This window comes from Melanostigma gelatinosum (assembly GCF_949748355.1).
Source record: "Melanostigma gelatinosum genome assembly, chromosome: 9".
Classification (NCBI taxonomy): Eukaryota; Metazoa; Chordata; class Actinopteri; order Perciformes; family Zoarcidae; genus Melanostigma; species Melanostigma gelatinosum.
The window spans coordinates 15,393,135-15,405,255 of NC_136642.1; the positions used below are offsets into that span (position 1 = coordinate 15,393,135).

The 12,121-nt window shown below is 41.7% G+C and overlaps 1 protein-coding gene across 2 annotated transcripts; it reads right to left on the reverse strand.

Annotated features, from left to right (window-relative positions):
- Positions 1–903: 903 nt before the first annotated feature.
- Positions 904–12,106, reverse strand: mrs2 (magnesium transporter MRS2). 2 transcript variants are annotated; one of them, XM_079275929.1, is made up of 13 exons: positions 11,971–12,106; positions 11,179–11,603; positions 10,812–10,870; positions 10,542–10,578; positions 10,272–10,384; positions 6,512–6,673; positions 6,299–6,429; positions 4,256–4,372; positions 3,406–3,475; positions 3,042–3,124; positions 2,531–2,648; positions 2,194–2,307; positions 904–2,106 (listed from the first exon to the last, which is right to left on the reverse strand). In XM_079275929.1, exons 2-13 carry the CDS (start codon positions 11,522–11,524, stop codon positions 2,047–2,049), a joined length of 1,410 nt encoding a protein of 469 aa, XP_079132055.1. In that variant the 5' UTR covers positions 11,525–11,603; positions 11,971–12,106; the 3' UTR covers positions 904–2,046. The 2 variants fall into 2 exon arrangements, 1 of the variants encoding a protein (XP_079132055.1); XR_013772275.1 differs by lacking the exon at positions 2,531–2,648.
- Between the last annotated feature and the right edge of the window lie 15 nt (positions 12,107–12,121).

Genomic DNA, 12,121 nt, shown 5'->3' on the forward strand with positions numbered 1-12,121 from the left:
GGGCCCCTCTGTGTTAAGGAAACAAATACTAACAACACTGCAAAGCACAAAGTACAGCAGTTTATCTTTAAAAAGATAATAAAGGTTCCCAAAACTCCTAAAATAAAATGGTAAACAAGTAGCTTTTGATAGCTTACTAAATAACGCTGTCGGCACTGGCTTCCATATAGCATTAAGTGCAGTATGTTATAGCTCAGAGGTAAACAAAATCATACATTTCTACTCATGAGTGGCAGTGTTTTATTTCAGTGTAACTTTTGAGGACAGAGAATGAAATAAATGTTTTTGTATCCCATACGGTTTCGTTTTACTCCCTTTATATTTGAGATAAGACACTGACCAACGTGTGCTACCACTGCAGCGTGTAGACTAGCTTCAGCTCATGAAGTGAGCTTTAAACTGCAGAGATGACTCCCTCTAGTGCAGAAGAATAGTTATGACAGCACAGTACAACATATGCCACCTGAGTCAGACCTCACACATGAAGCTAAAATATAGAAGACTGAATATTTCTAGTTTTCTTTGTACCAGAGGAATTTACCATGAAGGAAGTTCTCTTTATCTTTTGGTATGTGGATATATATATAATTATATATATATATATTATATATAATTATATATATATATTATATTATATATATATATATATTATATATATATATATATATATATATAATATAAATATATATATATATATAATATATATATATAATATATATATATATATATGAATGAGAGAAAATGTCCCTTTGCTTTGCTGTCGTTGAAGTCATCCACCAACTTCCTTATTTCTATTACACTCTTCATCAAAAAGTCCACATCTCTCAATAAATATATACGAAGAAAAGACATGTTCACAGTGATTAAAATCATTTATTATATTAAAACTTCTTCAGGGGATGAAATTAGGATTTTTGACACTTCTAGAAATTAATGTCAAAGATTTAACTGCTACAGAGGTGCCTATGTTATATTTGTATTTTTTGTAATTCGAGTTTGGCATCGAAGAGTTGTTGTTTTCCATGTCAGAAAAGCCAAATTAGATCAACTGTGAGTCAATGTGGTGAAGAAAAGTGACAAATTCCAAGAACGCTGAATATTTTTTCTGCATTGAATATAATGCAGATACACAAGTCAAAAGGGGAAGGATTTAGCCCGGTTTGTTATTAAAACAAGTACTATTAGGATGCGCTTTCCAACATTTTAGACTTGTGACCCCCGACAATGAAGCCAGATCAGCTTCGACCACTTCAGACAAAAAGGTTAAATAAAACACTTTTTTTCTAATAAGCTAAGATGACAGGAACATTGAGATATGCTTGATCTGCTCCCCTGCCCTGCTAATCTTCTCAAGAGCACTCTGAAGTATTTGGCGACTTCTTGAATGGATCTTGAATCCCAGGTCAGAAATAAGTTATGTGCTGTCAATGTGTGTAATGCGCTTCAGCCTTTAACATCTTGACTCATAGCGTTCATGTAAATCGGAACAGGATAAAGTCAATAACTTTAAAGTTCCCCGTGTGTTCACACCCTTTCATTTTTGATCAAATGTCATTTGGAGACACTCACAGTCACAAAGTGAGACACGATATCAAATCAAAACTGGCAATATGTTTTTTTAAAAACATACATGCTGCTCAGACCTTGTGCCTGAAAATGTGACCCGTGTGTCGCTGATTCTCATCCGTTATGTTGACAATCGCAGCAGATATGAGATTATCAAGTGCATGTCCGGTCGTCATCAGTAGTTGGGTTGTTATCCGTTTCAGTTCCAATGCTGCCACTCGCCAAGCCATCCAGCCACTGCTCTAAAACCACAGATGACAGAGCAATACTCATATAATTAGATATGAAGACATCTAATCAAGTATCTGGAATACTGGCAACATAGTACCAGAAATGTAGGGGAACAGAAGAGGTCTAAAAGGCCTAAAACAATGAGGCCGTTTTATAGAATTCAGGAGGTCCAGGGTGATAAAACAATCATCCCTAAAGCTGCAGAGTCTGTAGGAGGTCTGTTGCATTTTACAGACTGGAGGGAGAACATCATCTGACTCCTGTCTTGATGTCGGATGCTTTCAGACTTCTCTTCCAAATTTGGGGGATCTGTATCACAAACAGGAGAAATGACACTTAAGACTTGATCTTAAACCACACCTTCATCTGGCGTGTGTGTGTGTGTGTGAGATTTACAAGCGGGGGTACTGAAGGCTCTAGATGTCGTCCCAGAAATGACAGCAGTCGTCTCCATATCAGCCCGCTGCCCAAGAACATGAAGCCTGTTACCAGCCAGAAAATGCGAGGGTCCTGGTAATAAACACAAACAGTGTGAGTACACGTGGGTACAAACACACAAAAGGTGCCGTGTGCACATACAGACACATGGAACACAATGGTCATGAACAGTCCAAAACACAAAAGATAACAACAATATGAAGTTAAGACAGGCAAGACAAAACGTCTTATTTGAGTTGTAAATGGAAAACAAGGTCCAGATGTGACATCATTCTTTAGCAAGAAGCTGCCTCACTTCTTCAAAGGACGACTCCAGATTCATTCCAAATGCCACCCCTATCAGACCGAATAAGGAAAGGGAGAAGGAACCCATCGCCAGTTGCAGACTCAGGCGCATCATCACGTTACGATGGCTGGAATAAACAGACGGCACATGTAGAGCCAGCATTCATTCAAGGGGACTAAGAATGTGTCTTCAAGGGGTCAGCTTAGAGTTTTAAAGGTTCACAATGTTTCATGTCTGTCTCAAAACAATAGTCAGGTGCCCTTATGCACGCTGTGACAGTTTTCTGATTTTCGTAAGCATTCTTCATGTTCATACCGGCAACTAAAAGATCACTTCCTAACATGCCGTTTATGTCGGCGATAAGGGATAAAATACACGGCGCAACATTTTGTTTTGTGCAAAAATGTGTGGAAAAAGAGATTTTATCTGTAGACATTGTAAAGTTCCAATATTATTTGTTATTACCAAAGCAGTTTCTAACAAAATACTGCAAACGGTAAGAAAACGTGTGTGTGTGTACCTGTCCAGATTGATGAAGATGACACTCTCAGAGTCGTCTATCAGCCCTTTCAGCTCTCTGGTCTTGTTCCCCAGCTCCTCGGCCTGTATCGAGCAGTTTGTGGACACTCAACAACAACCACCACTGTGCATAACATGAAGATGACCTTTAACTTTGTGTGCCTGTGCTTTTTGATATCAAATGAGTAAAATGTCTCAACACCACAAGTACAAACGCTAGGACAGTTCAGATTATTGAAAAAGTGAATATTAAGTTAGATTATTTCATTACTGAGCGTGCATTATAGTGAGTTTATTATTTAATCTTCATTATGTCATATAACGGATGGAAAAGAGAACTATTTTGACATTAAACATTCAATTACCTGCATATAGTAATTCTCCAGTAACAGTTCCATCTCCTCAGCATGGTCGATACCCAAACTGCTCTCCTCACTGTGAAGGCAACAAAGGGCATGTAGGTTAACACACATGACTAAAAGACTGCCTGGTAGTTGTTCAAATACGTGTGGGGATTTATTTACATTTTTAAATGGCTCTGCACATCTACATCTGAAATGAGATGCAATACCGTTTTCAGCCACAGCAAAGTGCCATTGGACTGGACTGGTGGGGCTCTTTCAACATTAAAGCACTATGTGCGTAGAAAACATAGAAAATATACATATATATGAATATATATATATACATATATATATATATATATATCCAAGCAAAAAAAAGTTTGTTCATGCACACAAAGTACAAAGCATGAAATATTTTTTGTGTAATTGTGTAATATCAATGCTTTATAATCACCATCATTATTACATGTTTAAGTCTATATTTTTGGCAAAGGGAAAGGTTATAACTTGCATTGTTTTTTACATGTTGGGTTTCAATAAGATCAGAAAAGAATGTATTTGAAGGGAAAAAATAGGTTAATTTGCATTTATACACATACAGCTGAAACAAAACATGTGTGAACCTGAACCCAAACCTTGAACTAACCCCAACCAGTTATATCTGCTACTCCTGACCGTAACCAAACCAAAGTCCTAACCCCAGCCAATGGAACAGAAAAACACTGTTTGAGGCGGAGAAAAAATTGACTTAGACACCTTGAGGATTAAAAAAGTATTTTCCTTTCTTATCTTTTGCTGCAGCCACTAACTTGGGCTTTTAAGAGAACTGCCTTTCAGCATTCATAGAAGTGTTTGTGAGTGCGTAACTTACAAAACTCTTGGGTCTGTCCACTTGGTGAGACAGAGTTCTTCAACGATCTCGTCCTCATCCAAAATCTTCAGCAGGGTATCCTTAAAGACTTTAATGTCAGTCTCCAACTCTGATAAACTGTGAGAGGAACAAAAGTCAAGGGGGGAGACGGACAAACAGTAGACATTTTCAGAGAAGATAAACGCGGAGATGCTAGACAGGGTGATAGTGTTAATAGTGTGAGACCTGAGTCTTGGGCCATGCCACAAATGATTATTGAAGCTTATTAAAAGTCATTAAAAATCATTAACAGGTTTTTTTGGGGACTTTTTTGATTGACTGGTGAAAACCAGTAGAGTCCCGGAGAGGCTGACCCAGTTCCTCACACCCAGGGGCGGACTGGCCATCGGGGATACCGGGGGAATCCCCGGTAGGCCGACGGGGTTTGGGCCGGTCTCTGACATCGCCGGCCCCGACTCTATTATATGCTTCACAGAACACGTTCAATTTACTCTGATACCGAAAGTCAATAATCAGTGAAAACTGTATCAACAGTATAAACTGACATTATACTACTCCTCGCGATCCGAGGACGCCATAGCACGGCTGGACACTACGGTGCTTTTAAAAACTTTTCTCCATAACCGCGGTCTGCGCCGTGCGGTCGTGCCGGGCGCCGGTCGGGGCGGGGCCGGCGGAGGTGCGAATGTCCGCCGTAGACCGGCGAAATACATGCCATGTATTGAATGAAAGAATGAATTTCTATAGCGCTTTTCACAGACAGTAGTATCACAAAGTGCTTAACAGAGCAGACATTTAAAAGCATAAAAAACACAATGTAGATAATTTATTGACCCTAGGGTCAATAAATTATATACACAGAGAAAATAAAAAAATTAAAAGAGAAAATAAAAAATAATAAAAACTAAAATAAAAACGTAAAACATATTTTAAGAGCAGGTCTAGGACATGGGTTTACTTTTACACAAACCCCTCAGGAGAGCGGTTTCAGTAGAGTGTTGCTTACGAAACCCAGACTGGAACTTGTCGTACATGTTGTGCCTCTCCAGTGCAGCAGTAAGTTGTTTGGCCACCACTTTCTCTAAAAGTTTGGACAAGAAAGGCAGTTTTGATATGGGCCTGTAGTTCATGGGAAAAGCTGGATCTAAGTTAGGTTTCTTTAATATGGGCTGGATAGTGGCATGTTTTGAAATAGGAAGGGACAATTCCTGTAGACAATTAGGAATTGACAATAGATGTTACTGCAGGGCCAATAGTTAGCAGAACGTTCTTAAATAGAGAGGATGGAATTATATCCAGAGGGCAAGTTGATGGCTTTGTTTTGTTAATTAAATCCATCAGGTCTTGAAGGCTGATAGGCTGGAAAGAGTCCAGAACAGCAGGAGATTGCGAGGAGCTACAAGTAGATGAACAGATCCCAGGCTGAATGCCAGACCTAATACCTGTTACCTTATCAATAAAATAGATAAGGAATTTGTTGCAATCGTCAACAGAATAGCATGGTAAAGTGGAGACAGACGGTGAAACAATTCTCTTAATTGTGTCAAACAGAATCTTGGGATTTCTCTTTGAAGAAGAGATTAGGTTGGCAAAATAAGCAGTTATAGCTTCCTTTAATCGTAAGCAACACTCTACTGAAACCGCTCTCCTGAGGGGTTTGTGTAAAAGTAAACCCATGTCCTAGACCTGCTCTTAAAATATGTTTTACGTTTTTATTTTAGTTTTTATTATTTTTTATTTTCTCTTTTAATTTTTTTATTTTCTCTGTGTAGATAATTTATTGACCCTAGGGTCAATAAATTATCTACATTGTGTTTTTTATGCTAAGTATTAAAAGAAACTCTGAGGTCTTTGAGATATAAACTATATGTAATAGATATAGACTATTGAGTGGGCAGCGCGCCGTGTATTGAGTGGGCCGGTCTGACAGTAACTCCCGGGCCACTTTTTTCCCCCAGTCCGCCCCTGCTCACACCCCCAATTTAGAAATGCATTGAACCTTGATGCTGATATCAGGGCAACGTATGTGGTTGCATGCTTTACCTCTTGCTGTTCTGCAGCAGTACATGTAGTTTACTTCTATCGGCGGAAAGGATTTTAGGATCCACCAGGGATTCCAATGTGTCCAACATGACTGGTTCGACATCATTCAGCCGAGCTCGTAGCGTGTTGACCTATCGGGACAAACACATGAGGACACACATTGGAACGCAGCCTCGCGTATGCCCTCAATCCACAGGCAGAACATGCCTTCACCTTGTGCTGCAGGATGGCCTCCAGTGCTCTGAACTCGAAGGGCAGAGAGTGCGACTGTGCTGCGAGCTGAGGGGCCAGATCCAGTACCAACCAACGCTCCAATCCCAAACCACGGAAATCCAACACCAACAGGGCCTGTGGGGTGACGATGGCTTTCAAAGACTGTGGAGGAACAGAAGGACCGGGGGGGGGGGGGTTTAGCCTCTTTAGAAAACAATCATGTGGACTGCAGTCCCAATAGTGGACTCTGATCTTTTAAGTATTTGCAGTGATTGACCTGAAAAACTCTGACGCACGAGCAAAGCACTTCTGTGTTTGTTCTCTAGAGACACAGTCAGATACTTAACAGCCGCACCAATCAGGACGAGTGACCAGAATCTGCATCCGGCAGCGAGTCAATATATGACCGAAGCTCGTCAGTGGGTCACAGTGTGCAGAGGTAAGTAGCTCCGAGACGCGGCTACAGTAGAGAAGTCATTCAGTACGCCAGGTAACGTACCAACACTGTTTTATAAGCTATTCAGCACATTATCAACTGCAGGACTAGAGAAAAACGAATCACGCTGTCAGATTTAAAAAAAGAGGCAAAATACAGGAATAAGATCAGTAAATCGGCCTCTTGTTACATCAGTTAATTATTAATTACAGTCCTGCTAAAGTTCGTTTTTTGTTTCTCTTTGAGTATAAAGTCTACTTTAACAGATATACAAATAGATTTTTAGTAATTTAACTACTAAAAGTGTCCCTATTAAAACATATATAACTATTATTTTTCCTTTATTCCTTCATTATATTTCTAATACCTATTTATGGACGACATAGAGTAAGTTACTACTTTCAGGTACATCCCGCTGCTTTATTCTAACTGCAGGATGTCTGTGAAGCTGCTCGGATATCTCTGCCTGCTGCTTGTTGCGTTGTGTCCCAGCTGGGCAAAACAACGACGACAACAACAGTGTCTCACATCTGCCAACAACTGCGACGAGTGCATTCAGTCTGGCCCGGCGTGTGCTTGGTGCACTGGCCCTCACTCCAACACCCGCTGTCATACGTTGAAGGGGCTGCGGCGAGCGGGCTGTCGTCAAAGTGACATGTATAACCCTCAGGGCACGGTGCAGGTTGTCAAAAATGACAGCAGGTAAGTAGACAGGTTTTAAGAAGCACTGCAGAACTCTTTACAGTAGGCAAGACCACGATGACTTCGGTGATGCTCTTATTCGGCAGCACCGGACCAGCGAATGCCAAGGCCCTGTCCCTCCAGCCCCGGGAGGTCTCCCTTCGTTTGAGGCCGGGTGTGAGCCAGTCCTTCCCCCTCACTATCGCCATGCCTACAGACCAGCCTATCACAGAGCAGCCTATCACAGAGCTGACCATGGACACAAGCCCTGTGCCAGCCGGAGTCAACATCACATTCAGTAACATCATGAATGAAAACCCTCTGGTCGTACAGGTCAGCAAAATTAAGACATTTTAAGGACATTGTGAAATACAAATGATTCGATTTATAAAGCTTTTTTTTTTCTCTCGAGGTGACCGTGGAGGCGGCCCAGTGTCCCAGTGAGAGGGACGACTTAACCCAGAACAGGACCGGGCCCTGGCCTGTCCACATCACACCCAGAGGCTTTGCACTGAGTGTGAAGTTAGAGATAACGCTGGAGTGTGAGTATAACTTCAGAAGCATGCTACTGTCCATATATGGCTAAAAAAAGAACACAGAAACAGAAAATCACTATTTTGGATAATGAGGTCACGAGTCATCTACCAAATTGTACTTAAATAGTCAGTGTGCTGCTATAAAGTGACAAATAGCTTGTACATAAAAATAAAACACAAACAAAAGAAAAGATTAAACTGTGTGTCTGCACAGGTCAGTGTGACTGCACAAGAAACCGCGAGGAAAACAGCCCCGGCTGCGGAGGCCACGGGGCTCTGGTGTGTGGCCAGTGTGAGTGTCGCATGCCTTACACTGGACAACAGTGCCAGAGAGACACCGACTCATTTCCTTCACGAAATGAAGACTCCTGTCGCTCAGGCCCGAAGGCCCCCGTGTGCAGCGGTAGGGGAAAATGCGAGGAGGGATTCTGCATGTGCCATGCGCGAATGATCCCGGAAGAAAGATACAGCGGACAATACTGCCAGTGCAGCAACTTTGACTGTCCTTACCACAACGGCAGGTACGATACGTCTTCCCTTTAGATTCTACTTAATACAGAAACAGATGTACATTTAAAAAGACACCATTTTTTTTAATCGAACAGAATATGTGGAGGCCATGGGCGGTGCGAGTGTGGACGGTGCTGGTGTGATGACGACTGGACCGGTGAAGACTGCCACTGCACCATGGAAAGCGCTTCCTGTTTGTCAAAGAACCAGAAGCTGTGTGACCATAGAGGGATGTGTCAGTGCGGAGTATGTAAATGTGAGCGACCATACGCAGGCCGGACCTGTGAGGACTCCCCCTTTTGATTGGGCAGTTGTCAGCAGAGTGTGGAGTGTCGGGCAGAGACAGACCGGCTTTCACTGATAGACAGCGTATGCACAATTGTAATCTGATCAGTGACTTTTGTACAAAAAGTACAAAAATGTGGTGGATTACAAGTATTAAGTTGCATGAAACAGAATACAAGTACCGTGATTTACATGAGGAGTCTACATATATTTGGGACGTAGCCAGCAAATACACGGTGTTATGGAATGAAACAAATAAAATGAAGTTATAAACACTTAGAAGACAACACATCTGGTGCTTTCTGGATTTCTGTTACATCACAACTCCTGCTTGCTGCTTTTAGCATTAAAAATGGCTCAAATGATGAAGTCCTTTTCTGAACCTCCCCCTTCAAAAGTATTTTAATAAAGTCACCTAAAGAAAGGAACTCTTTAAATTACTATTTAAATGTATTCTGCCTCAGACACTTACTGTTTTTATATTTCTGATTTCAAAACTAATTTCTGTTAAAATGGAAGTTTGTTCATGAACAGAGCAAAAACATATATGTCTTCCTGTTACTAGGAGTATCACAATGCCACTAAACTACACAGTAGTACACAAACTATCAAGTGTGACCATTAGTGTGACTACCTCTCCGTGACCGTGGTGGGGGCCAAAGATGATGGGCCTCAACCAGGAGAAACTAATGGATTCTGTGAACTGATGAGTCATAAAGACTATTTCTTCTTCTACTACACCTTCTTCAGCACGCCCTCTGGAGGACCGTCGACTGAGGTGCAGGCTAAAGAATTGTGGAAGAAGGAGTGTTTGATGTCATGAGGTCTCCATCAGCAGGAGAAGTTGATTTAGATGTGTTAGCCTCTCTTCAATGTTTACCATTGACTTGAAGATGGTCTAATCCCCTTTGAAGCATTTCATGGTTTAGTGCCGAGCTACTTGCTGAACTGCTGCTCCCCTATAAAAGGGGCGTGGCCTCAGATCCTCAGGCAGGGTTTTTTGCAGCTATTCCTGAGATCCAGCTCAAGACTTAAGGGGACCAGGTCTTGGCAGTCAAGGCCCTTCAGCTCTGGAACTCCCTGCCTGAGGGTCTGAGGCTTGAAGAATCAGCGACATCGACTAAATCACTTCTCAAAACGTATCTTTTAAAAAATATATATATATTATTGTTATTATTATTAAATTCATATTTTGTTTTCTGCAGAACTATCAGCATATTGCTGGCCATGAAATAAAAGTTATACTTATGGTGACAAAATGTTTCGGAATCAACAGCCCGATCGAAGACGATAAAAGAGGAAGTGAGCATACCGCCATCCGTATGATGATGCAGTTGTTTCTAGCGATTATGCTGGTACTGTGCTGAAAGCGAAGGTCTCTGGCCTGCAGACTTAGCTCCTGGCAAAGCTCCGTTTTCTTCTTCTCTGACAGAGAACAGGAAAGAAGAGGAGCAGAGGAAGGGTGTTAGAATATAGTCATGAGAGAATACTTTTGTTTCTTATATTTTTGTGAGTTCAAAACAGGTAATAATAGGCAGGCAAGTTAATCAAAGATGAATTAGATTTATTTTCTAACACTTACCAAATGATGTCACATTTCCCTCTCGGTCAAAATTCATCTGTGAAATAAATAAACAAGAAACTGATCACGTATCTCTAGCAATCACAGACTAACAACAGTTTTAATGTATCTCAACACATCAAATGTATGACAGTGGATTGGTGGGTGTTGAGAAGATGTTAAATCCAACAGCCTGTAGCATCAGTTTCTCCAAAAGCATCTTGACGTTCAGTGCATGCTACGACAATAGTAGTAACGACTGTTCAGTAACCACTGGCCTGCATCTCTTACCACCACAAAGGCTGGAGACATACTGGAGACGTCCGTCACTCTGTAGCGGATGAAGGACACTGTTCAGAGAAAAGTGAAAGAAAGTTAAACCACATGCAAAGCAACATGCTTCATCTAGGACCACAGCAATGAACATAATTTAAATATGCAATTGTTGGAAGCTAATATCAGTCGATAACATCTGGCCTGTCAATTTATGAGACAGGTTATAATGAAGACATGTATTGAATATATAATAATAAAGTACTGCGCTCAAGACAAAGTGATGTTTAGCTATCAACGAATGGAAGACGGTCAAAAGGGACTTATACAAGAGCAGCATAATCTCAAACACGTCACCTGTTGCATGCACACTAACTCTTCTTACCGGGCCACGGTGCAGCTCGTTGCAGCAGGTGTTCCTGTCTCCCTGCAGCAGACTGATGACATCTTCTGGGTTGACATCTCGACAGTGTTTGACCGCAGACCGCATCTGAACTCCTGCTGCACAATCCCAGTTTTCTGTTCCCATGAAGTGGCACAGAGCATTTCAGTGGGTGTAGGACTCTGTTAGCACTGCAGAGGATGGCGGTTCGCGTCCCACTCGTTCTCGAGGAGGAAATAACGACAGAGCTGAAAAGGCGCTTTAGATAAAAGTTCCCACCTAATGGAGGATATATCCTGGTGCAGTTCATACAGCCAGCTAGCAGCAACCTGTGTAGTTTCATCTCCATAGACAGACACTACTGCAGCAAGGTGATCACAACACATCCATCAGCAAGCAAAGGAGGTGGAGAAAAGGAGGGCAGCAGCCTGCATAAACAAAGACAGAGGGGAGAACAGGTTGGGATAAAAGATGTGTGTGTGTGTGTGTGTGTGTGTGTGTGTGTGTGTGTGTGTGTGTAAATCCTGTGTGATCTGGTTCATGGAGCATAGGTTGTTTATGAGACCAGACAGTCCGTATCCGCAGGTAGCAGGACGACAGTTTGAGCAAGTATATTATTCACGTAGCCTCCTGTAATGTTACTCGTACTGTGTGTGGTCTTAGTTATCTTTAAGTTTCTAGAGAGCTATGCAGCGTGTTAGTAACTTAATGCTAGTAACCTGTTAGCTGCTGGTATCAGGGCTTCGTTTACATTCGTGACAGAAAGCGAAGACACACGTAACACACGTCAGTTACCTGTTGATAACTACAGAATTTGCTGAACTGACGCGTTACGTTGTGTTGAGTCCCCAGAAAGTCGTCCAAATTAGCATGATGGAAGAAAGTAGCCAAGAAGAGGGCAAGAAGCAAGAGCACTGCACGGGACCACAATGCACCGCGGCGACGA